The sequence below is a fragment of the Osmia lignaria genome, chromosome 2, assembly GCF_051020975.1.
Source record: "Osmia lignaria lignaria isolate PbOS001 chromosome 2, iyOsmLign1, whole genome shotgun sequence".
Taxonomy (NCBI): domain Eukaryota; kingdom Metazoa; phylum Arthropoda; class Insecta; order Hymenoptera; family Megachilidae; genus Osmia; species Osmia lignaria.
Genome location: NC_135033.1, coordinates 4,856,319 through 4,882,922, shown reverse-complemented (window position 1 = coordinate 4,882,922; position 26,604 = coordinate 4,856,319). Strand labels below are relative to the sequence as shown.

General features: G+C 41.7%; 3 protein-coding genes across 6 annotated transcripts in view; 2 read left to right on the top strand and 1 right to left on the bottom strand.

Moving 5' to 3' along the window:
• The first annotated feature begins 1,753 nt into the window (after positions 1-1,753).
• crok (crooked) lies at positions 1,754-3,698 on the top strand. The gene is made up of 3 exons (XM_034327881.2): positions 1,754-2,104; positions 2,223-2,384; positions 2,462-3,698. The coding sequence occupies exons 1-3, from the start codon at positions 2,038-2,040 to the stop codon at positions 2,689-2,691; spliced, it is 459 nt and encodes a 152-aa protein (XP_034183772.1). The 5' UTR covers positions 1,754-2,037; the 3' UTR covers positions 2,692-3,698.
• Positions 3,534-8,087, bottom strand: LOC117605974 (uncharacterized). Of its 3 annotated transcripts, none has more exons than XM_034327874.2 (5): positions 7,689-8,086; positions 6,625-6,906; positions 5,220-5,783; positions 4,573-4,909; positions 3,534-4,504 (listed from the first exon to the last, which is right to left on the bottom strand). In XM_034327874.2, exons 2-5 carry the CDS (start codon positions 6,829-6,831, stop codon positions 4,380-4,382), a joined length of 1,233 nt encoding a protein of 410 aa, XP_034183765.1. In that variant the 5' UTR covers positions 6,832-6,906; positions 7,689-8,086; the 3' UTR covers positions 3,534-4,379. The 3 variants fall into 3 exon arrangements, with proteins under 3 accessions (XP_034183765.1, XP_034183766.1, XP_034183767.1); XM_034327875.2 differs by lacking the exon at positions 7,689-8,086 and adding an exon at positions 7,606-7,625; XM_034327876.2 differs by lacking the exon at positions 6,625-6,906 and having other exon boundaries at positions 7,689-8,087.
• A 4,350-nt stretch (positions 8,088-12,437) lies between these two features.
• sfl (N-deacetylase and N-sulfotransferase sfl) overlaps positions 12,438-26,604 on the top strand; it is a 241,618-nt gene continuing 227,451 nt past the window's right edge. For both annotated transcript variants that reach the window (XM_034327844.2, XM_034327843.2), the window contains exon 1: positions 12,438-12,680. The gene's annotated coding sequence lies outside the window, so the exon portion shown is untranslated. The remainder of the gene's footprint in view (positions 12,681-26,604) is intronic.

Here is a 26,604-nt window from a genome sequence, read left to right as displayed (position 1 = left end):
TGACGTTGTGCCTAGAAATAACCGAGATGATTCAGTGACGAGACGATCGTACGTTGGACAATCTCTCTTTAATTGAAACACGCTATTTGTTCGATTGAATGTATTCCAAGCAAATTAGCCGGATATTTGGAATACTGTAGAAAAGAATTTAACGGAGATTCTGGAACAATGCGCGTCAGTTCGATACGTCAATTTTACGCAACAAGCTGCCTCTTAATGGGACCACGTAATTCAGAGGTCCTTTCTTCCGGCAACGGGACGGTAAAGGAGAAGATAGAACAGGGTCATTTGGAAGATTCGAATAATGACACACACGCTGTTCCCTGCCGAAGTATCTCTGCGGTCCGACCACGCCCAAACCTCCGCGTAGATTACACGAAATTACCCGATTTTGGGGAAGATAACCGTCCATGGATTGCGGCACTTAAGGCCACTGATTTTATAGGAGAAACGGGGACCGTGTTCCCTTCTCGTGGAGACGGCCTTGATACAGAACACGATCCGTGAACATTCTTCAGCGATCCCCGAACTTTCGTTTCCAGGAACATCAAACACTCGTAATGAAACATTAATACGCGAATACCGACGTGCTCGAAATGATACTATGCGCATCAGTCCGTACGTTGCTGATCTTATTGTTAGTTCTTATCGTTCCTGTTCAAACACTACCATTCATGGGGGAGAGAGTCTCATGGTTTCGGAATTAATTCCCACGCGAGCAACCGCGAGACGAGACGGACTCGCGTCTCGGGATCGTAGTCCTGTGTCCTTTTAAGTTAAAGGGACGGTGAATGCGGTTGGAAGCTAAGGGACGTCGATATAAATCAACGTCCGCACTGGTAAGAGAGACGAAGAAGGGAGTACGTGTAGACGGTAAAGAGACGCGAGCCGCAGACGGGTTTACTCGAGCCTCCGCTGGCTACTTATGCTAATGCCGGCAAATCAATTTATTTATATTTATTTATAGCATTCAAATGTTTCCTCGGGACCAGACCGCGCTTCGTTCCGACCGAGGACCACCCGCAAAAGTGAATCGCTTCTGTTGCAATCCGTAAGACAGGGAAGGTACACGCTGAAGTTAGTAAAATGAACGGGTAGAGCTTTTGTTCCATTCCGAAATTTGATTCTTATTTAGGTAATAAAATACTTAGCATAAGGGTTCAGAAAATTTTGATAAGATAACGACTTTGTCTCAGAATTTTTCCCGATTTTTTGAAAGTCTAAAATAGTACTAAATTTAGACAGCCTGGTTTGTCTATGAAGAGTGGACATATATTCGTCTATGTGGAATTGATGTTTAAAATATAGAGAATCTAAGAATATACTGCATTGAATACTTTACAGTTGGAGAGTTTGAGTATTTAAAAGTTTAAGATTGTTTGCAAATTGATCTAGTCATAAGTACTCAGTATGAAATAAATAAAAAGTGAAAATTGATGATAGGACAAATTAATTATAGGTTTACTGTTACGTATATCTGACGCGTATATACTCGAAGTTAATTTTAATTTGCAGCATTGCAAAGTTATCGTAACGGAACAAGTGTCACGTGCTCGTTTTATCATTCAGATAAATAGTGCATTATACATGATTCAATTAACTAGAATTCCTTGTTACACCAGACATTCTTTCATGACTTGAATTACAATCCTCAAATGGCTCACATGTCGGGCGCGGTCTTGATTCGAGATCTACTCACGTGACCCGAAGGTGTCCGAACATGAACGAAGCTGTCAGTAGCGTATAAACTGCGGTACCTACTCCTATATTTCCGTTTATTCTATTTTTTATTATGTATAAACAACGCAATAATTTACCATATAGTGTAGAAATCTTCTTAGGATAAAATCTGATCATTAACTAACTAATAATTTATTCAGTTTTGCTTACTACGAGAAAATATCTACTCTCTGAGCCCTGACAGAATGCTGGTTCAGTGGCGTGGTCAGTCGTAGGCGTGGGCAGTTAGAGTAATTAGACGTTCAAGTTAACGTGTATTTTGTAGTTTGTATAAAGTGATCTCCTATTCCTGGTAGAATGGCTTATGGCATTAGTTTTCGTACTTTATTGCCAGTATTATTCGTTCTCTGTTGTATTCAACAAGGTAACTATCGTTGCTCCAAAATAAACTTGCTCTTACGTTCTTAACCTTCAAATAATTCTCACAAACTTTGTGATTTTACGCCAGTTAGTAACCAGTTTTTTTTTTTATATTGTTACAGGATTGTCTATCAAGTGTTGGGTCTGTAGATCTGACTCAGATCCAAAATGTGCAGACCCCTTTGATAATACCACTGTACCCATCACTGATTGTAAACAAGAACCTGATTTGGAGCACTTACCTGGTGTAAGACCTACTATGTGTCGTAAAATCCGCCAGAAAGGTGTGTTAGTATATTCAAAATTGGGTTTATTTTTGTGTATCATTTAGCAGTAATTTGGTTTTTGTTGTTCCTCTTAGTCAATGGTGTATGGAGATATTTTCGTAGTTGTGCTTACATGGGAGAACCTGGGATTGGAGGTGATGAGAGATTTTGTCTGATGAGAACAGGAACGTACAACATATTTATGGAATATTGCACATGCAATAGCAAAGATGGCTGCAACACAGCATCTTATAATCATGGAAGTATATTTGCCTCTGTATTAGCTTTAGTAATTTCATTGAGATACGTACTTTGTTCTACTTAACAAACTTAACCAAAGATAGATTGGATTATGCGGATTGATAGATCTGAGTAAACAATAGGATATTTGATCATACCTTCTTACAATACAGAAATCTCTTCGTACTTATTAATTGACAATCTTATGATCTGAACTTCAGGGAAATAGAATGCTTCGATTGAAATTAGGGAATGTTGTTTATAAAGATTCATATATCATTGAATAATCTTTTTTACTAAGTATACATAAAAGTGCCTATTTGTGCCTTTTTAGAGGAATGATAAATGACAAAATATTTCTAAGGCTTTTTTTACCACCTGTACAATACTATAAAAGTACATTTTATTACATCTCTTTTATGAATATTTAACTTCAGACCATTGCATATATTTTTATTGATAGAATGTAATTTGTTTTTAACATGAAAGAAGATGCTTAATCATATTTCTCAGATTAGATTTGCTTAGTACAAAATATAATTGCTAACCGTCCATGCATCGAACTGATGTTGATATCACTTCATGAATAAGATGAATAAGACTGTTAATACCGTCCATTTTAAAATCGTGAATTTAGCGTTAACGTGAGGTGACGTCGCTTTTTATATTTTTATATGTATACTTTCTAGAAGTGTAGTTAGTTATTAAACAGGAGGGAAATAAAAAATACCATTACTTACAGAAATGCATTACTCTTTTATGTATTTTGTAAGGTATACCATAATAGTAATAAATAAAGATGTATTAGAAATGTTACAGCGTGTAAAATAGTTTAACTTATCCTTTATATATAACAACAAATGAATTACATATAAAATATAACTCTGTTATGCAAATATGTGCGTTAATAACATTTTGAATACAGTGTTTCCTTTTTTTTTTTGGTGTAACGGTTTAAGTCTTAAAAACATTCGTTGAATTATAATCGGTGTTTGTATAAAAACAGACGTGTACACGTGTAATGTTTTACAAATACTATCTTCTTTTACGCAGTTCTAATTATTTATCATACGACACATTAGTACAATTATTTTAAAAAAATACTCGATAAAATTACAGACGAAACGATGAGCAATAAGTTTATCGTTACCAGTGCAAATAAACATTGATAAATATAATAAAACGTGCTATTTGATCCTACGTACACAGAAAATACTTTCTCGCTGCTTTTATATCTTATCTGAACGATTTAATCTTCGCTTAAAATAATATAAAGTCAAACGTACATCGCGGCTTATTTACTTTAACGCTAAAAAGTCATTTCGTCAGGATTTTTTCTGGCACAAAAACTTAGTCTCTTCATTTCGAGAAAACGATTGCAAAAAAATGACTGGACTCGTTGGCAACGAAAAATTTCATAAACTCCAAGTACTGTATATCGACAGGCACTTATTTTATTGGACGGTTCCGTTAGTACGATTCCTGACAGAAATTCGGCTTTTCGTCTGACTCGGAATCGAGGACGGTTCAATTGTATGAATGATTAATATGTACAAAAAAGAAACGCGTAAAATACTTTTGTACAGGTTTGTCAACAAGAGGAAAGAAAGTCTGAGCAAAAAAGAGAATAAATTCTGCGAGAAATATACTGACTTTGTCGTCCAAGCGTTCTTTGGAATAGCACCCATCATCGATCGTGCTCTAAGATATTCATAAGATTCGCAAGAACCGCGAAAGTAGGTTTACACGCGATGGAAAATTCGAATTCTTTTCTCATTCAAATGCCTGCCATTTCATTATCTGTTGCCCTGGCTTAGCTAGAGCCTGTTTCCACTGTTCTCCGTAAGGTCCTCCTACGTCTGGTCCGATCACGAAGTGACCAACAGTGGTTTTCTTCCCTGAAATTATCAAAGTATATTTCCTCGTACGTTATAAATGAAATAAAATCCTAAATTTTATAGCATACCCATTTTGTTTTTCGAGACAAATTTAACAACGAAGCTGACGTCGTTTAGAGCTCCTTGGTAAGGATTGTCCGCCACCACTCTGGCCATATCCGGTGCAAATTTCATGGTCACGCAAGGCGCGAAACGATCGCTTTTCCAAAAATGAGTCACCCTTCCATTGTCCACCACCGATATCTTTATGTACATCTGACCTCGGAGGGCCTCGTGCTCGTGCATCGTCTGCAACGAACATCTCAGACGATGCAGAGATAGTACCAGCCGTTCGCTGCCTTCCTCTCGTTTGTCGCTCTTCTCCTGGCACAGTGACAATTCGACTTGACCCTTTTTGTTCTCCCTCTGTAATCCATTAAGAAGCGATTAGATATGATTCCCTCGAAACGCTTATTAATCCTTTGGGTACTAAGCGTGACTACGGTCACCCGTCGTTAACCCTTGGGTACAGTAATCGTGATCTAGATCTACGAAACGCATCGAAGCATAATAAGTGCCTATTAATTATTCCAAATGCATCGACAAGTAATGAAAAGAATAATAGAAAGAGTTGGACTTTTCACGAAATAATACCGAGCTATTTTTAGCAAAGGGTTGTCCACTAAATTCGTCGGGATTGTAAATGATAAGAGAGCGTTTCATTGCTGACATTTACCCTCTCTTCAGCTCCGGAAATACCACTTGTGATAGGTCGGAGTGGTCTCCACATATCTCCCGTGGACACGTCACCCGGGTGTTTAGCTTTGGGTGGTTTCGTAGTGAAATTTTTCGGATCCAGAGAAATGGTCGTTGCACCCACCGTGCGCCTCTTGTCGTACATTCTTCTCTCCACCGGGGTGGTTTCCGTGTTTTTCTCCGACGATTTGCCGAAGAATTGGCTGAACAATTTGTTCTTCGTCGGTTCTTGATTCTCCGAGGTGGCTGCTTGGCCGTCTTTCTTCTTCCCAGACTTTTTCCCAGTTTCCTTGACTGGAGACGAGGTCTTGTCCTTCTCCGATTCCTTTTTATCGGTCGCTATCAACGGTTTGTCCTCGAGAATCGCGTACAGAGTCGCCACGATGAATCTCGATCCGTTGATCTCCTCCTCGATCACCTTCGTTTTCCCAAATTTCTGCTTGCTCTCTTTCCGCAGAAGGAACGTGAATTCCTCGTTCCATTGCGGCCAAGACTCGTTCCTCGACGTAGTCTCGAACTTCTCCTTTCCTGGTATCAGCTTCACCTGCAACATAAGCGGGTTACTTTCTTTTCTGTTCGAGTTCTTTCGTAAGCTAATGCTTCCATTGTAAAGTGACTGGTAACCAAGAGCAATTTAAACGAGAATGTTTCCGCTTAATTGCTGCCGACATTAAACATCTTCTTGTCTAGCATTTACTAAGTAACAGTCACGGTTTTCTACATTCTATGTTTAATTAAAATAATCATTCATCATGAAAGTAGTGTTGAGAAAAATATCGTTTGAAGATGTTAACTTAAAGACACTTCAAACCGGTTACGAGACTTCCTGTTTTTCATTATCTGACGTTATGTACTTCCTCTTTGGGTCTTTGCATCCTGCAACGCTAAGATCGAGTATTTATTTCGAATTAAAAATAACTTTCTGTTTAAGTTACGTATCGAAATCAAAATGTTTATGTGTTTAACTTGCTATCGCAAAAATATAGTATGATTTATGTGTTCCAATTAATCAATCAATACAGATAAGACTGATTCTTCTTGAAATCTTTTGGGGCACTATCTATTGTTCGTATAGGATTGGAATCTTTGGATAAGTAAATAATACATCGAACTCGGTATTCCCCTTCAATACGAATCGACAAAAGCGAAATCAACAATAGTGCAGTCATCGAGTAATCTCAACCTCTTTTTAACCACCGCAATTAATACGTTTCATGGTTGTATTGTACGAAGATACCGTTCCCACACAACCAGCCGAGCATTGTCTCCGAAGATTCGTGAGCGAATAAAGTGGGCTCGAGTGGGCGCAGAACCTTCGCTCGATTATTCTGGTTACGTAACCCGAGATAACGCTGTTAAAGATTATAACTTTAACGTTCTTCTACCTTGACAACGTAGCTATTGACACGGGTGAAGCCGAAATTTTGCGGCAAGTGTCGAGCACCGAGCACCGTCACGTGTAACGCCTTCTCGTTTATCGAATGAACGATCCTAATGCCCACTTCCGGTTCCAGATTCACCGTCCGATCCAACGGCGTGGACACCGTCTTCAGGCCGGTGTCGATGAAACTTTTGATCTTCGCCAACGCCATGATCCCAAAATTATCCTCATCTGGTGAATACCGAATCGGTTTATCGATCTCGTCTGACCATTCGACGAAGCTTCACTGTAAACAGAGCAAAAGACCACCGTCTAAATATTTTGCGAAGGCTAGGCAAACTATTAATAATTCAGCCGTTGCAATTCGCCCTCGACTGTGAATTTTAGTAAAATGAATTTCGACTGAACTGTGCGCCTATCTGATACACAGACCGTCTAAAAAGCTTCCCCAAAATGTTTATCGGTTATCTCGGTCGCGTTTTAATCGATAAATACGAGCCACGTATGTTTATTCCTATAAAAGGAACGTCGATGGTCGGATTTTCAACCTATCTAGGGTTGCGACCCTCCAGAGGGTTGCAATCATTTTCACAGAAAATATCATTGATCACAATATTCTGCCAGTGATTGTAACCCCGATTATTTCTAAATGAAAAGAATGCGAGAGGGAGGGGCAATCGCAGGTTAATTGATCGCGGTTAAAAAGGGTCGTGACTCGATAAACGCTACGGAGGAACGTTTCAATGCAATACACTGTTTTGTGCAACGTGCTGTTTCGCGATAACGCGAATGGAAACCGAGCCACGATCGACGTCGATGAGTAACGGTAAACTTCCAAGAGACCGGCGATCGTGAGGTTTCAAGCACGAACGATCTATCGTCTCTCAACAGGTGATCGTCAGTTTCCTTGGCAATTGTACTCTTCTTTTTACACATTCGAGGAAGTCTCGGTCGATCGAACTTTCTCCAACTAGGAAAATCGTACCGGTCAACAGGCGTTGTCACCTGCCCGGCGATCTTGGCTCGATCTGAAGCGAAGGAAAGGCCCCTTGGAAACAGCGCACCTACCATAATCACGATGATCGTGGCCTGTTGCGGCGTAGCTTCGAAGAAAACCGAACTGATCGGTATTGTGTTGATCGTTTTTAACGAAACACGTCTAGACGAACGAATATAATAAATTTCTTCGACGAAGCGTCAGACAACCGTCTCCATGGCCACAGGTAAAATGTAAACAGGTAGCTGGGATACAGGTCTTTCTTTCACTATATACTAAGCACGCCACGCGGTTCTATCTCGATCTCGAACTTGTTGCACATGCTGAAGCGGTCCAACGATAACGTAACCGCTTGGAAACGGTGAGAAATTTTATTTAGATACGTGCACGCGTGCTAATTGATTGCAATTACGTGTTTAACTGTCACCTGCACTTCGTACGACGCGCTGGCGTGGTATGCGGCTCTGTCTAGCGTGGGTTCCCTTTATAAGAGAACCGACTGTACGCCAGGGATGGACGGTTCGAGGGTTCTGTTTACGGGGCTCCGAGACAACAAAGTGAATTTTTTATTTTCCGAAGAATTTATTAAGATATAATACTTGGATAAATAAAGGATAATATTTAAACATTCATTTTAATTCTTGTCACTTTGGATTTTAGTGAATATGGTTTGGAGCACAGTTGCATACGACTGCTTGCAATTTGCCAACGTTAATGAATTGGTTATAGAAATTATTAGGAATCATTGGTGCTTATATTTGTGTACCTTAGGTATGATTTTGTTGAAACCTTGCTCCTTATTTCAAACATAGACGCAATACGTACAGGTAGTTCGATCAATAAAATAAACTAGGGACATGATTACTAGGTAATCTAATTTTGATTCTTTCTGTTAATACCTTACAGGTTACTATTCGTCTCATAAATAATTCTCAACATTTCCAACGATCCTTTTCTGGAATTTCTTGGAATTCATATCGAAACATCATAATCTTTGGATATAAATTTTATTGCTAAATTTACTTCTTGTAAATGTTTATCAGGGCGTGTGTTTTATTTTTGATAAAATTGAAGGTGTCCTGGGCACTTGGGACTGATGATTGCGTTACTGTCGCAGAAACTGGCCAGTCGTGCCGAAGTAGGGACACTACTCGCACATTTCATCCTATAATCTTTATAGACTCTATTCGTGACGCCTGTTGCTCACAGAAGGTCGGATATCCATGTAGAACACGAGTGTGTGTGTGCCAATGTGTTCGTACGCACACGAAATCCAGGCGTGAGTAAATACAACGCAATGAATGAGACTGTATAACTGTAGTGCCGTATGAAATTATGGCCCGACAAAATTGCAAACTGTAGATTTCATATTTTAACTTCTTTTTATTAATCATTTGAGAATATTATTAAATTATCAGTTCCAATTGAACTTTAAATTAATTAATTCATTAAGTCAATTTTAAGTCATTAAATTCATAAAGGAACATATTTACAAAAGAGTGGAATCTACTGTGAATTGTTTTATTTCAAATACACAATGGTTACAATCAATCAAAGGAGATAGTTTGAAATCGTATCCTAGATCTTTTTATTAACCTTCCATCTGTCAACTGACAGTTCGTAGTCACCGAAGAGGAAAGATTCTATTAAATTTATTCGAGCGTTTCATTATCAAAGGATAGCTGAGAGAAAACAATAATGGAACAAGTTAATGAAGTAGCGAACGATCGAGTTTAACGCGCAGTAAATCTAATTGTAATGTGTAACAATATCGCACAAGCTACAGAATGGAATGCAGCACAGTGCATCGTGATGCATAAAATACAAATCAGAGAGAAGACATCTGAATACACGCGTCAGGTACGATGGCAGATGAATCTTTCAATTTGATCCTCGTAGCTTTGTTTTTTCATTTACTGGAGCAATGGAAATCATCGCGCAATTCTTTGTATCAGCAAGTGCTGCATTAAAGTGTTATACGCGTACAGTATATATCATAAATCTTTCTACTTCTGTTTTGAATTATTAAATATATTCGTAACTTTACTATCGTTTGATGGTTGCAAATATCAAAGTAACGAATACGTGGCACTGACCATCAAAGTGTCAGGTAGGAGCACTAAAATGATATTCAAACAATAAGAATTAGAATGATCGTTTGACAGAAATGTAAGGTTGCTTAAAACAGTAAAGGTCTGCACCTTCGCAAATCTTAATACGTGCCCTCCGATACGCGCTTAGAACATTGTTCCACGCATAATAAATTACATTGATTGCACGTGATGATATGCAAGGATACATTTGACAGGCGTATTGGCCTTCGTTGTTAAGCAACTTACTTTTGTTGTCACGCTTAGAACAATCAGGGAAGCATAGTTGTTCTTGAAACAGAAAGATGTTACTCTAAAAAGTATTTCGGTGAAGCTCACGCGCTTTCTTTGTTCGTTGGAACTAAACGTCTCGATAAACTTTATGCTTATCCAGCGGTAAATTAAGTTAATGTAAAATACTGCTCTTTAATACCCGAATCTTTTCTTTAGAAGATATTGCAACTGTTGAATTTGCACAGTGATAAAAAGAGAACATAATATTACTGCAAAGTAATTAATAAGCTGAAGAATTGTGCGCGCCTTATTTTTCAATTTTAAGTTCTTATGACGCGCATTTTGAAAGCAGGATCCTAATACCATACGCGACAAAGCTAATGATATCAAAAATTGCTTTTATTTTTTCATAAAATAGGCTACAGTGTTTTTTTGGCACAAGTCTGTGTTACGTTTATCAAATAACTCACATGTGTGAGTTGTGAAAGTTTTTTATTCTACAAACGTAACTAGTGTGCAAATTTTTTAGATCAAATCATTTAAATTAAGGTTTTAAATTGATTTTCATTGTTAAAGGTGTGCTAAAAATCAGAACTGTTGCAACTGCTAAGTGTTTTACATTTTTATACTATGATAGACCAAATGACGTTTGTTCTCTAGACACAAATTTAGAATTCCTCAAAAACAAAGCCGTATACATACAGTCTTGTCAGATCTGTAGTTCAATACTGCGACTGTATTGTAAAATATTTGAAAATTTGGATAAGTTAAGCTGGCAGATATGAAACCTATCGGTACATATTAGCTGCTTCGCGCTAGAGTACGTTAGTCTGTCTTCTGACGTCGAACAGAGAGGAGGTGGTGTTCTCGTCTTCGGCGGCAGCCGCCATCTATACAAAAATGGCTCAAACTACTCAACACGTTATCGATCGATTTTTCAAACATATCTCGAGAACTAATTATCCTATATATATAAAAGTCTTATTGAGACTAGCTTAAAACCGATGCATTTGTGCGGCTAAGAGGTCGGAGTTAAAAGTTACAGAGGTTTCAATTTTTCCATATAAAGTCTATGGGTCGCACATTTAAGCTACGGGGTCCCTGACACCCCGGATGCCATAATGTTGGTATGCAGAATCACCCGTGCGGGGTCCCTAACACCCCAAGATAGTATTAGGTCGGTGCACAGAGAGTCACCGGGGCCCCCTGTGGCTCGGGGGGCTTAGAATACGGCCACAGTATCCCCTGCATGTCGTAAGAGGCGACTAAAAGGGTTCACACAGACACATACACGTCCACATGCACGCACACACACACGTACACACACATACACACCGATTCGGACAAAAGATGAGCAGACTCTAAAGGTATGGACTGACGATGAGTAAGATTTAAAAGTATGGACAAGTATGAGTGACGAAATTTAAAAATGCGCGGGGTTTGGTGTTGGCGGGGCTGCTAGCACATCCCCGAAGGCGCGTGGCCGATAGGGTTCATTGGAAAATATGGGGACAGATAAGTCCCCAAAAGCGCCGGCCCTTAGGGGCGAAATTAGTGAGATGAGATGAGTCACCGGGGTCCCTGACACCCCGGATGCCATAATGTCGATATGCAAAAGCATCACCCGTGCTTCGGGGTTCCTAACACCCCAAGCCATCGGCTATTGCGGCATCTATATAAAAGCGGCGCAAACTATTCGTTAACTTACCGACTCCCGAAGGGTTGATTACTGACTGTCAAAAGTTCAGTAGATAAGTCGGTTATTCGTTGAGTAGTTTCCGCCACTTTTGTATAGATGGCGAGTGGTCGGACTTTAAAAGTCCTAAGCGCGTATTAATAAAAGAAAGGCGGTCTTTTCAAAATATAAGTTTGTCAAATAATTATTCTAATAATTTTTTGGTCTTGTAAATTAAATAAACTCTGAAGGGAAATTAGAAGTATATGTATGTTTGATAGGTTTAAAAAGAAAACGTAGCCGTCGCAGGACGGTCGGACAAGAGCGAAGCTCAAGTCATAATGCGTAAATTAACAGTTTAATTAGAATTGTTTTTAATAATTTCATGGTACAATATTGAAAATGAAAATATTAGAGAAATGATTTTTATTACTGTAGATTGTAGATAAATTTGTCGCGAACGTTCTCGTACGCACGATCGACGCAAAATTTCGCTGAAGATCCACTACAATACTCATAATTATTTTGAAAACATGTGAATGTGAAAGAAATAGAGGAGTTCCCTCAAGTCGATGTTACTACCGAACGCGCCAAAGAGAGCTTCGCTCTAAAAAGATGATGCAATTATTAATTGCACATGCACGGTAAAAGAGGGATTGGTAAAGCAGGTGCGATTTCCTGGAAAACAAACGCATGTTCAGTCCTCGGCATCTGTAATCACCGCCATAAAAGAAGCGTTTCTCCGGTTAGTCAACAGATGGCAAACGTACACACAACTCGTTTATAATCGTACGTAGACCCTCCCTCCAGTGAACAGCTGTTTGACCGCCATGGCGCACGCGACTTCGTGTTGTGAAAGACGCTCCGAACGTTTACAATCTTACCGGTGCGAAATCGTGTTTACGTGCCTCGTGTCACCGTATTTCCAGTCCGAATTTCGGTCGTAGAACATCTCTCGCGTATAATGAGTGCAAGAAAACAGTGTTTGTGCGTTGTGGTAAAGTGAACTCCGATTCTTCCCTGACTGCAACATTCACCGGTGCTTGGACTGTCACACTTGATAGGTAAGTGTTTATTTATCGTTTTATATTCCCTCTAATTGTGTATACAATTAAACCATATATCTGAATTGAAATTTTATTGATCTCTTGATACATCTGAATAGATTTTGACACGCCATGTTAATGTTTCATTTATATGCATATTTTTAAATGAAATTGCATGTAATTACGATTTAAATTCGATAAGAATTAATTGTAAGGAGTTTAATAGAACTATTTATACAATCTTTTTTCCAACGTCATTAATATGTTATACTGTATACAGAAATTGATCGTTACGGCATATTCTATGACACAATTGTCACTTTTATCATCGTTCTATGCAGTTATTATTGATAGGGATATTACTAATTATTTTAATTTGACAGTTATTAAAATCGATCTTTATACATTATACATTATGATTGAAGCTATTTCGCGATTGTTTTATTTCAGTGAAATAGTTCAGAAAGGATGATTATTGTACGAAATATTTGTGCTACCTTTATAACCTGTTTGATCTGCTGTTAAGTATTCTTCAATGCTTTGTCGTCAGGTGGCAGCACGTGACTGTATATTTGAATTTATACGCGGTCTTAGTACTTGCACATTTCAATTAACACTTTCATAGCTAATGATTTTAACCCTACATGATATGATACAGTTTATACTTAAAATTTTTACCGTATCTGTAATGCTTTGAATTCTAAGATTACTTGTATTTTATTTAATATAAAGCATTCAAGGTACAAGTTACAAATTTCTGAAAGCTAAACATTAATACCATCCCTTTGACGAATTTAATCATACGGTGTATATTAGTCCAGAATGTAATTTTCCGAACACAGTTTGCTTGAAACAAACACAGCAGATCAGACAGTCTATATATTAGTATACTAAGTAACTATTTCATTAGAGTATCAAATTCATCCCAGCGTGTTTTCGATATTAAACAAGCAGCTTGCGTTACCACGCACCCCTTTGAGTAATGAGTTGTATTTTTATCAAAAACAAATACTGTTAAGTAATTCTACCAGAAGCTTAGTAACTTTTGGACGTACATGTACTTCCGTACCTCTTAGAGGATTATTTAATTAATTGGAAGCAAAAATTGACGGATAAGTCGAGGAATATGCTAATCACTAAGAGACTGGAGAATTTCAGAGCTGATTCGAAAGTTTCTGCTAACGATACGCGACATACGATCCATTAAAAACACGAATCCGCAACTAGTTTGCCATTCTCTGTATTTATTAGCAGCGTGCATAGTACCGACATATTTAGTTTCTCTTTGAATCGCGTAGCCGTTTAAGTGCATCATTACCTATTCCCTTTTGTGTGTACCAGTTTCCCGTGCAGCCTGCATCTCTTCCCACTTTTCAACCGCTCGCGCTCGCCGTCGAAAATGAATTGCAAACTGCCTGCTATTCTACTTTCAATTGTTTTTCTCTTATCTTTCCTTTGTTTTCCTCGTTTTTAGCATACAGCTTAATGCTTAGCTGAAAATCTTCCTTTGAACGCAGTAAAGTGTGTTCGAAATTCTTCCTCTGTGATCTAGATTCAAATTATCGTTCAGAGAGCTCCAATCAGTAGCCAAAATTTTATTTTAAATTCGATTCGCGATGAGTGAAGTTTTGAAATGGGAAACGAAGTCGTAATAAGTCGTGAAAGGTCAAAACACTTTGCTCGCAAGAAAACTTGCATGCATACAAGCAAAGGAGAAACTGGTAGAACGAAATAGGCCAGCTAGGATTAAGATTTCCGATAAGCGAATCGTTCTTTCCCGCGTTTTTCGACGCGAAGGTGAACGGAAGGAACGAAGGCTTTGCGTTTAACGAGTCGCTGGAAACGCGAGTTTGATTAGAACTCGCACCGTTTGCATCCCTTAGCTCGCTCGCTTTTAAACGGCCTCCGAGCTGTGTTAATATTAACCCGTGAATAAGTTTTCCTCGTTTCGCGACACTTTGTCCCACTTTCCCATCGACATAGAAAGAGGGAAAATATCGCTAATGAATATATGAATGAATAAATATGTATATCCTTTCCACCGGCTGGAATTCTGAATGTTTACGTTGCCCGCGCGAATGGGAAACGACGATTCAAGCGCGGTTAGAACTCTGACTAAAGTTCAATTTGATGATTTTAACGAAAAACAGAAGTTTTGAAACTTCTGTTTTTCGAAGAGTCTAGGTTAATTAGTTGAATCGCAGATGAAGTTCTCGAACAATTTTCATAGTTGTTTGAAATTTTTATTGGAACATTTTAGCCGACAGGGCAGAGCGATGTTCATAAGCGTCAATAGATGACAATTATAGCAAATAAATAATCGTTGGTAATGAAGGCTGGCCGATGGAACGTGGCGCGTGACCTCTCATCAATCGTCGCCGCGAGTGCGCAGACAGAAATTTCATTTATCGAGAAAGTTTAAATCAAACCGCCATTACTCACGATGCCGCAACTGTGACCGGTCGTTTCGATTCCACCAAAAACCAATTGAAATTCGTTTCGTCACCGGCTCCGTGTTTCCCTCTTCTGCCACCTTTGCCTCTGGCTTTCAGCTAACCATTAATCGAAAATTTCTCAACGTACGCGCGCTTGCTTCCGTTCCTGTCTTTTTCACGTTTGATGTCGCTTTGTAAAGTCGGGCGCAATGCGATAGGGGTGTTTGCGGTTCGATTCGTCGAAAATGCGGGACACTTTGCCAGTCAGGATCGTCGAAAGTACGAAACAAAATTAATTAGCGAGAATGATAGGTGGCAAAGGGAACGTGGACCGAGTCGATGGTTCACCGGTTCGTTCGATTAAATTTCCCCGTTGGTAATGGTTAACGAGATTTCGACGGAAGTGACTTGGATTTACCTGCAGGCTGCATAATGCGCCTCTAAGCACCTCGTATTTCCTGCTGATCTCGGTCCCCTGCGATTACTCTTCTTAAATGAGTTATCGTAACTTTGATGATCGTATTCTGGTCACCAGAACCGAGTTACAAGAACTGTCGACCTGAACAAGTAGTTTTTCAATTAAATTGAATTTCAAATGTGGGTCGCCATGGAATCACTCTCGAGAATGTCGTTAGTATATACAAGATTTAGGCCATTTCATATGCAATTCAATTCCCTCTGATGCGATGAAACAAAGTAAAATTTAGAAAATGAAAACAATGTGAAATACAAAATTGAAGTTAAATTGGGTCTCTCTCCATGGTCCGCGAAGATTAATATGAGAAACTTAACTTTTGAGAAGATATGAAATGTTTAATAATTTATTTATTGATAACCTTGAGTTAAAATATTTTTTCATCCAGCAAGTAAATTGATGTCCTCGCGTTAAATTTTTTATTTTATATATTGAAAGAATTAAATATTTAAAAAATATCGCAGATACGTTATGTCTCGTCCGAGGGATAAATCTAATTCGCTGTCCTTAACACTGTCACAGACGAAATTCGTATTCATCGACGATCAACGACAGGACCATTTCTCTTTCTGTTTCGAAAGTACCATTTACAAAATCCTGCTGCACGCCCGGAGTGTCCGCGTTTCCTGCTCTATCGTCGATGATTTATTCAATCGACCGGTTGTCGATATTTATCGTTCGACTGGCTCTCTCGCGGCACACGAGACACTCGATGAGATAAATCATATTATCGTGGACAAGTAGTGGCCAGTACGTGGCAATCTGCGCCGATGCCAAAACGGCCGCTCGTATGAACATGGAAATCATATTAGACTAAAACCACATTGCTTAATGGACGCCATCTGCCCTTAATCCCATTATCCGCCGCGATTCATCACCGCCTCTCTTTTCCACCCCCTCTGTTCGATGCGATATTGTTTGCTGTAACAACTCGTCTTCGAGGCGACCTATTATGATTTCATCCCTTCGCGCGTTCTCCCCGTGTTTTCCCGAGAAAAAACCAACCTCGTCGATTTTCTCTCTTGTCATGAAATTCGAAATGTCGCGACAGCAGATAAATATTTAGATTCCAGATTTCCGCGCGATGGACGCGTTCGCGTTTGAATGGAATCTACCTTTTAACCCTTTGCAATACCAATCCCCATTTTTCGCGAGGATTACCAGAGGGTATTTTATGCCCGTCGAATAAATACCTATAACGATTTACACGCGTTACCATTTTACAAATTGTTACTCTTGATATGTAACACACATGGTGATAGATCGCGTTATATGGCGCGGTACGTACGGAAGTGTTGTTCCGTTTTCCATTTTCGCGCGTCACAGGGAAAGAGTTAAAGTTCGAATCGGAGATTCGGGGCCGAGCGGATTTGTCGTTTATCGAGTTTCCGCCGTTTCTTGTCTCGCAGTCGCGTGAAACTTTCGATTCAATTCGCCGCGCCGGAATATCGATTTCCTATCGTGACCCCTGGAACCGAGACTTTGGAAAATAGCGTCGTCGGTATGTACACAAGAAATCCGTCCGATTTAAGATTTCGCAAACAAAGACTGTTCCACGGATCCCGGTTCTATAAACCACCATCCACGGAATATATTTCTCGGGGAAATTCAAAAACTTGGAGTCCCGCGACGGTTAACGTGTTCCTACCTTCCAACTGGGGTACGCGATATCGATTCCACTCTATCGAGCATGAGCTACCAGACATCTCGGTATAACCGTGAACATTTCTATACGTTCATTGTTCGGAGAATATTAAAAATCATTTCGTGTTCGTCGAAACTTCTTCAATGTCAATTTTATATCAGTTTTCTTGAAATCGAGGAACCCTTCGTTAACACCTCGAGGATTAAAAAGTACATATATTCTTGCATCTAAGAAATCACAGATCCTACCAGCCGAGGTAGCGAAGAAGGATTTAAGTATGCACAAATCCAGGCGCATACATCATCTTTATAGCGTTCGAGTTGCCAGTTGAAAAGAGGCCGTTCGCCCTCTGGTACGCGTGCATTAATGCACACGAGATGACCGATAACGACTTCCTGCGAGAGGATCCTTGCGAGCCGGAAGTAGCTCCACGGACGATGCTTCCCGACATCCATCGAGATTCCTCTCCGACAACGTCGCCTTTAAAACAGTATATTAGGTGGTCGGTTATAAATCAGGCTGGCATGGGTGTCGGTCGGCGGTCGTCGTACCAGTGCTTACTAAGTAAGACACCACCATGATACCGGCAACGTGTTCTACGTGTTCTCCACCGTTTCACCCGTACACGAAGCCTCGTCGGCGTAGGTGGAATGCCAGCGGGACCGAGTCACGAGATTCCCGGCTTGCCTGCTGCTACAATATTGCTGTTCCCTGGCGCCTGGCCAACCTCCGTCAGGCTACACGGAGGAACAGAGAGGAAGAAGCAGCTACCGGGTGAAATTCCGAAAGCGAGACGAAACTGGCTACCCGCTCGCGTGAAAGCGAGACGGAACATCCATCTCCGTGGATAACCCACGCGATCGTAAGCTGTACGAGCAGCATTTTAATCTTCGCGTCAACCACCGGCAGCCTTCTCGCGCGTCCCGATGCAGCGTTAAGCGTCGACGACAACAGTTCAGTCTTTCAATCTTCGTCCGCAGGATTTTGTCGTCACCGCGAGAATTCGTTCGAAGCGTGTGCATTTTTCTGAGATACGTCGATGAAACTGTACGACGAGATCGTTGCTTCAACGGGATTAATATTCCAATATCTTGCGAAGTAATCAATAGCAAGCGAAGGGTGTAATAACGGAGAATCTCATTTGCTCGATTCGTTTTTAAGTAAGGGGAGTTTGGCTCTTTTTTTTGTGAGATAAATTGCGAAAGAAATGGAGAGTTTCTTTGATAGGAGGAAAGATCGTCAGAAAGGGAAGGTTAAGAAGGACGTTTGAAGTCGTCTAGGTATACTTTTCGGCGGTGTCCTTTGGCTCGCGAAGGTAATTTCTTCGAGCGTCTCCTTAAATCCGAGTCGAGTTCTGAACGACGTCGAAATATTCCCTATTGCCCGACGATCCATAACGCGGGGAATCGGCGTTTGTCAGCCGCTTTGAAGAACGGAGATTTTCAATCCGTGGAACGCGCGAATCCCGTGGAACGAGATCGCTCGAGGAAAGTCGATATAACGTCGAGGGGGGGATTTCGAAGAGAGCATTCCCATGCCGCGGAAAATCCGCAATATGGTGCCGCTCGTAAAATAGTCTTCCAACTTATCTACTTGCTTTAGCCGGCTCTTTTCGATATTTTCGTGTAATAAAAAGAACGAGAGACGGGGGAGGAGAAGTTCTCGCAACAGACGATAACGCCACCCGGGGATTTCTGCTGTTTATTCTTCACCCGGTTGCCTCGGAACGTATCGAAATAGCTTCGAGTAGAAAGCGATCGGTTTCTGAACATCGTGCATCAGCATTCGGCAATGATCATTCGTTTTGTGGAAAGTTGAAGAAATCACCCTGTCGCGCGAGTTTCGCTCTTAAGTGGACACTTACAGGGTGATCCTCTCGCTACGCTACCCGAAAGGAAGTGCCGCCACAATAGAATGTAGTAGTCGACATGCCATTTCTGTCATCGCTTACTTGAACGAGGTGGCTCTTGCAGCGAAGACGGCTGTGTGCGTGAAAATGTGTTAAGAAAATATTCTGTTTTCCGCAGCGCTTAAATGGGACTCTTCTGCTCATTACACACATTTTCACGCACACAGCCGTCTTAGCAGGGATCAAGTAAGCGATGACAGAAATGGGATGTCGACTTCTACATTCTATTGTGGCGGCACTTCCTTTGGGTAGCGTAGCGAGAGGATCACCCTGTAGTTCGCGCTACAGGGTGATTCTCTCGCTAGTGTACTCGAAGGAAATGTCGCCACACCAGTATGAATAGACCCAGGCCCTTTTTCTGTCATCGATACCTCAACGGGGGTGCATACTGCAGTCGTGTGCGTGAAATGGGACTTCCCTTCTTGTTACACAGTTGCAGTATGCACCTCCGTCGACATACCGATGACAGAAAAAGGCTTGGGTCCATTCATATCGGTATGGCGCCATTTCATTTGAGTGCTGTGCAGAGATGGGGCAAAGGGGCACTTCGCACTTGATCCTCGCGTTCAAAATTCATCGCAACGCTGACTTCGTACCATCTCACTTTGTCACAAAATTTCATTTTCCTTCTTTGTCAGATGACGCGATTAGTGCATGAGGTGTGACTTATCAATAATCGTACCTTTCCTTCCGCTAATATTCTTTCTATCTCTGCACAGTAGATTAGCAAGATAATCACCCTGCATTAATTCGTTCCCTGTCTTTTACCCCTTTTCTTTCCGCATTAAATTCCACGAACTTGCTAAAAGTCGTATTTTGAATTGCGGTTTTCGCCCATACACTATCCTGCGAACGGTCGTTTCCCATTTGTCAGGAAGGCGAGACGCGTGCAACGCGAGGCGAGAAAGAGGCCAACGACCATAAACATCGGTATACGTCGGAACATAGGGAAGCAAGGCAGACTGGAGTCGGTAGGACCGGTCACCATCGTCGGCCCCGTGGGTGGTTTTCCGAGTTAACCGATGCAGCATGGTACAGTGGTGTCCCATTGTAACCAGCTTGAAAATCGCTCGAGTGTACCGGCGGCCAGACTAAACTGGCCGTATTGCGGTTACTCATTGGACGTTATATCTGTTGTGTATCATATAGAGACACACCGGTTCGCACACATCCGTTTTCGACTGCCGCGCCGCGTGAATGTACCTGCGGATAGAACAAGCGGCGATTCTACGCCCCGGGAGAGCTTGCTAGACTGGTATCGGTGTTAACGTCTCAGTGGACACGCCATGGTGCTGTCCGCTCTAACCGATAACGTTGCCAACTCGTTAGAAATGAATGGTCGGACCGGGGGTAGGTGCCGCAAGGGTCATAGACAATAGAGAAGCCCGGACCTTGCGTCCTTCGTCCAGACCCGCACTCGGTACGCGCGACTTTGTCCGGCTACTTTGTTCTCCATTACTTCGATACTTTGTAATTAATCCCGAGTGCACCGGAAGGTGGCTGCTAAATCTTGTTAGAGATCAATTGTGTCAGGGGATGAAAAGATGAAAGCCATTGGGATGTGTGCGGTTCGAAAGTCAAGATACTTATTCTCGACACCAGATTTACTCGTTTCTTGATACAATCTAGTGTGTTTTATTTTATTAAACTTTTATCGAAAGGTCGAAAAGTACCGTGCGTCGCCGACCTTCCGGTCGGATCCTTGGTATTTCTAGGAGGACCTCGAACACGAACGAAAATTTATCATAACCATCTATTGGAATTTAAATTTCAAATGTTCTATGGTAAATTAAGTAAACAATACTGAAGACTCTGAGTTGCTTCCAAGTGGGAACATTGCGCAATTTTCTAACAAAATTTTATTATTTATTTCATGACACACTCATTTTTAAGTAGACTAACAGCCATATATATTTTTTTCAACTCGTCATAAATATTCATGCAATAGAGGGTTAAGAAGAAGATTTTCACTTAAAAAATGTCGAGTAAAATCCTTTGGTGCTGTTAATCCACGATCAAATTGGATTTCCTGTGGAATAGAGGAGAGGGAATTAGGTGTTCCAATTTCTTCGCGAAAAGATAAGACGTTCAGTAGAGGATTTCAGTAGTTGAGGTGTCATTGCGTTTAGATAATCGGTATCGCGACATTTTAATACGATCGATTGTGAACCGTTCGTTGAACGCAAGACGAACGGGTTAGCCTTATCGTTGCCCGGCCGATAATACCGCTCGCAGCCGGAAGCTTCGTCTGCAGTCAGAGAGTAATCGCGTCACACGATCGTAAGAACTTTTGCCAGGGCCGTAGATCACCGTAAACCACTGCACGTGACGCCTTGGAACTTTACAAAACTTCAGTTTCCTTTAAACTGCACGGCATTAAACTCCGGCTCAGCTCTGAAACAACGACACCGAGCATCGATCGGACCTCCCTCCGACAAACAACCAAACGTTTTCCTTGTTCCTCGACGACTTTCGATTCGCTCGTAGATCGTTATCGACGCTTAGATTTTCCAGCCTTTCGATCGATGCCAAGAGGAGCCCCGTGGCTCGTTCGCGGAAGATAAACTGAGAATAAAGTGCGGGCTAAACTGGCTGACCTACGGGCTACTGTCAGTGAAAATCGGGGTAACGTCGAAAGATTCCTCGATTACGACACCCTGACCTCTGTCCAAATAAACTTTCTGTAATTTGGAAAAGGGGTGAACGAATGTCGCCTTATAAATTGTTTGCGAATCCTGGACAATATTGGACAAAATAAATTACATCTGTTGGTGTACTTCTCGGTGACATTAATAATTCCCAAAAGTTCATCTTTTTAGAACGGGGTGCTGCGGTACTTATTTATTTATTTATTTATTGGTATGTACGGGCATGGTCCTTTTTATGAATGGGTATATAATGCAGTCAATTGTTCAACCATTTACATAGCTCATGGTTAATAAGAAAATTGTTGCACACGCTGTTGCAGATTAGTGAAAGAAAAAAATATAATAATATAATGATATAATACAAAAAAAAGAGTATCAATAATAAACAGTATATTCGTTTGATAATATATCGGCTGTAAAGTATTGGCATGCGATTGAACAGTGAGTGGTACTAAATGTATTATATTACCGAACTCTGCCAAGTAGTATAGGTCGTCGTAAGCAGACCGTCTTCTTGTATCAAATGAAAGTTATCGATCAACGTCGCAATTTAATTCTAACATATGAAATTAATTCAGATATTGATGAGGGATTAGCGCGATAGATTTTCTCCCTTTTAAGAAGAAATTCTATAGGCAACAATATTGCTATCCTCTGAAAGAACACTCTACGAAGCTTATAAATCTCAACGGTTACTTTAAAATTAAGTTTCTCCCTTGGTGTTCGTCGAGGGGGGGTTGAAAGGAGGAAGACAATCTGGGGCTTGTTTTTCAGCCGGAAGCGATCGACGTCAAAGAAGACGGGGGTGTTGTAAACGGGTCGTAAACTTTTGGGCGGGGAGGACAAAACGATCCTTCTCGACGCGGTGGAACGACGTTGTAAGCATTGTCGCCGCAGGTTTATGATGGATGGACGAAAGGAATTCCTTGCCTCTTGATTCCACCGGTGGAATGCTATCCCCTTAAAAAGAGGGCTGTGGATAAACTCGAGTAATTTGTCACTTTGCCGCCGACTCCTTTACGACACCGGGGGTACGCCCATCGTCGCGCTTGCAAAAACTCCCTTCCTGTCTTCCCTTCGCCCTTAAGGAACCAACGATCGCATGACGCGACGCTCTATTCTCGGTGCTAACGATAGAAAAAAAAAAAAAAAGAATCACCTCTTTGCTCGAGCACCGATGTCTCGTAATTTCCGTAGCATTCAAACGACGTTGTTGCGAGATTTACGATGTTGATTTAGGCATCCCGCGTTATTCTGACCGATGGTTAGGTAACAGTTTCATTTCCTTGGAGAAAGCGATTTCTAGGGGTTGATTGGACTGGGAAGTTTTTCTAAACGAATTTATTAACGTTGGCTGGAAAAACAACGGCTACTTCTACTTGCACAACGTAATGGTAAAGTTTGATCGCTGAACTTTTCACGCGGTATATTAATAAAGTCGAAGAAAACGCTGTATCGAAGAGTTACGAGGCTGCACCGGCAGCTGAATAATTAAGCAAACCTTACGAAATGCTTGCTCTAATATCGTAAAGGTAAGCGAAATCCAGCTCGTCGCACGTGTTACGAAGCACCCCGTACTATAAAGCAAAAATTTCCTTATCGCTACGGAACACTAACGAAAACACGTGTAAGCGATTCTCGTTTTCCTCGTTTTTCTCAAAAATCGCCCAATTCTTATCGCGTACACGCCGTAGAGAAATATTCCGGAAAGGGAAATATCCGAAGGCTGCGACGCGACCGGATAAGCGAAGCGCGTTCGTTATCGATCGGTATCGAACGACAGAGGATAACGTCCTCTCGCGTGCAATTTTCCCGGCCTCGAATAAGGTACACACAGCACCGATTGCACCGGCCAAGTAGGTAGATTTCGCGAGGAGATACGAGCGACCGCGCCTACTTGATTCCAACGTTTGATCGCGCCGCGAGCTTGGCAAACTCGGCTTCCCGCTCCTCTTACCATAAATTAGAATCCGTAGGAAGGACACCGAGAACACGGTTGCTCTATAATTGGTCGGTTATCTGGTCGGGAAGCGGTCGCCAAAGCCAGCCGAAGAGATCGTTAACCTGGTGATTTCCTGCGAAAAGTGGCTGGTGTACGAGAGAGGTAATGTCGGTCGCGTAGCTGCGTTTAAGTACGCGAACGAGCTTCGCTAACTCTTGCCACGTGCGAGAATATCGCTACCTTCGAACTGTCTTACGGTTTAGTGTCTATTTGGACAAAGTTCCTGGAAATACATGCAACGATGTTCGTTGCGAGTAGAAGCACAGAGATTAGTACTAACGAGAGGTGTGTAATTAGCTTTGCTAGATTAGACAGATATTATCTGAACAAGGGATGACGAGGGTGAATAAAACTATAGACTTGGTTGTTGCCAGCTCGATGAAATATTGAATGGAAATTCTTTGTTGTGGGGAGAAAAAAAGGCGTTTCCGTCTCGGGATCGTCTGCCAGACTCGTCAGTGGGGCTATTTGAAACTCATATAATCGCATGCCGGGGGACCGCTAGCGAGAACAGCCTCAATCCCGCTGCCACCTAGCGGTCGCCGACCCGAGCTAAGGGCGTCCAGGGAGACTCACCGCCTTCCCCTTCCACTAAACGTCTACATTGTCACCGAGTTAGGTCTCGCGAAACGAGAAAGATCCGAGCCGACGCGATCGTTCGACGTTCGAATCTCTTAAACGTTTTCCGCCCGAACAAAGGCACCGCGTTATCAGCGACCACGTGCCTCATCTCCTTCCTTCTTTTCACCCTATCGCAGTGGTATTTTTGATATATACGTATATACACACACTGGAGTTGGCACATATTTCTATAGGGAGGAAAGCGGGCAAAGTGGAATGGGCGACAATAGAGAAGCGGAGGTCGATGGACGAAAGAAAGGCAGGCAGGCAAGTAAGAAGAGAAATGACGGCAAGCGTCTCCAGATCCTGGTCCGCGCGTTTTATTTCCACTTCCACCCACGGATTCGTACGTGTACGAATTCACACGTGAACCACTCTCGACCCTCGTCGCACCGTTTTCCCCCCGGTTCAGCTGAAAGAAAAGCCCTAAATTGCAACGACTCCTCTCTCCCTCTCTCGTTATCGACGATAGAATTGTGAACGACGTTCGCGAAAGTGACGATCGACCGCCTTCGTTTCGCCCAGCTTGATGGAACCGCGTTAAGAAAAAAAAGAAGGGACGGGGTGAAAAAGAGTTTCGCCGTGGAGGGTGCAGGGTGCTGGAGCTCGCAACGCTTCGAAAGAAATCGAATTCCATTTCGTCGGAAACGAACGGTGACCTATATATCTCACGAGATAAAGCAAAGAGGTTGCAAAGATCTTTCCTGTGCATAGTACAGTATGATATTTAAATCCAAAACGTTCGAAACCGTCCATCAAACGAAACAATACATTAACCATCGTGTAACAGATTTTCCCGGTTGGATCGTAGGAAACGGAAGGTCGAAAGGGAGGCGTTAATCACCGATGCCTTCTGTCCTTGTAACTGAAACAGTGGTTTCTCTTCCACCCTCCGCTTCATTCTTACCCTTCTTTTCCTCATCTTTTTTCCTCTCGTCTCTCGCTTCTTCCGTTCTCCAGCGCCTCAGCTAGCCGCGTTTCGTGCCAATTTATCTTCCAGCGAGCAAAAATAAGGAGCGGTGGCCGGATAGAGGGTGACTAAGAGTTCGGGAATAGGATAGAGGAGGGCTGGTCGGGGAGTTTGTGTCGGTGCAGGTAACAGGGGTGGATGTAAGGAACCCCCGTAGGATGGGGATAGTCGTTTGTCATCGTTGAATAATTGCACGGGACTGGGTGGGCAGTGGTAGAAGAAGGGTGGTAGATGCTGCAGGTTGAATGTCGACGATCTCAACGGGGTGGGGGGGGGTTAAAGTCAGTGCGATGGGGGCGTTTAAAAGTACAATGGAGACCATTTACCCTCGACTCTCTTGTAGTTACCCGTTCGTTCCCCGCGTACCATTTCCTGGGTCAAGAAAGTGGCTCGCGACCCTTTGGAATCTGGCTCATTGATGCGACCCTGTATTCGTGTCTGTGAAAATTGGACTGTTTCGTAGATAGTCGTGAATGTTTCTCCACCGGAAGTATCTGATAAGCTGAAATAGAATTTGGACCGGCGATGTCGCGTAATAAACTTCTCTATACATCTAGGAAGTATCGTTACGATTCCCTTCGCGATAATACGATTCTTCGGGTAATTTTTCATTGTCATCGTTTCAAGACACGGATCGTTTCGGTGAATATGGCATTATACGTTCTTACATTTATTATGACAGTGTGACGAATATTGAATCTCTGACACGCTTTCCCTCGTCTCGGAAGGAATTTGAAATTTGAATAAATTGAATATCTTGAAACGAAGAACAATTACCAATACCAGTTTCTGTTGTACGGCATCAATAATGATTACCAGCGACGAGAAGTCGACGGGTCATCCGTTCTAATTACTCAAGATGGGTTGCGATGGTCGGCATTGGCACATGAGTGTAAACCAAAAGATCGATACTATGCCACTATCGACCATTGGTGATTCGGGTCATACCCGATAGACATATTCTGCGATACCCAGTACGAGGTTTTGTCAATTACCACAGCTTGTTCCTGGCGCATTAGTCACCTACAGCCCATCCAACCAGACGAGACAGTAAATGCGTGTAAATTCACGTGCTCGAAGCAGGCTCAGCTCACAGTACACAAACCTCGACCGTGTCACGTAGAAAGTTCACAGGATTTTAAGAAATAAATGGGTTGGATTGCAGTTTCCCGGGTAATTGATCTCAATTATTTTATCGGATAAATCAAGGTCGGAGAAGACGATAGGAAGTGTCCCG

What these genes read in the sequence shown, in the direction of transcription:
- LOC117605974 (XM_034327874.2), bottom strand. Translation starts at nt 6,831, where the DNA reads ATGGCGTTGGCGAAGATCAAAAGTTTCATCGACACCGGCCTGAAGACG. An exon ending in TTTCCGGAGCTGAAGAGAGG is followed by an intron (nt 4,910 to 5,219) that starts GTAAATGTCAGC and finishes AATGGATTACAG; the next exon opens with AGGGAGAACAAAAAGGGTCA. An exon ending in TGTCTCGAAAAACAAAATGG is followed by an intron (nt 4,505 to 4,572) that starts GTATGCTATAAA and finishes TGATAATTTCAG; the next exon opens with GGAAGAAAACCACTGTTGGT.
- crok (XM_034327881.2), top strand. Translation starts at nt 2,038, where the DNA reads ATGGCTTATGGCATTAGTTTTCGTACTTTATTGCCAGTATTATTCGTT. An exon ending in TCTCTGTTGTATTCAACAAG is followed by an intron (nt 2,105 to 2,222) that starts GTAACTATCGTT and finishes ATATTGTTACAG; the next exon opens with GATTGTCTATCAAGTGTTGG. An exon ending in TCGTAAAATCCGCCAGAAAG is followed by an intron (nt 2,385 to 2,461) that starts GTGTGTTAGTAT and finishes TGTTCCTCTTAG; the next exon opens with TCAATGGTGTATGGAGATAT.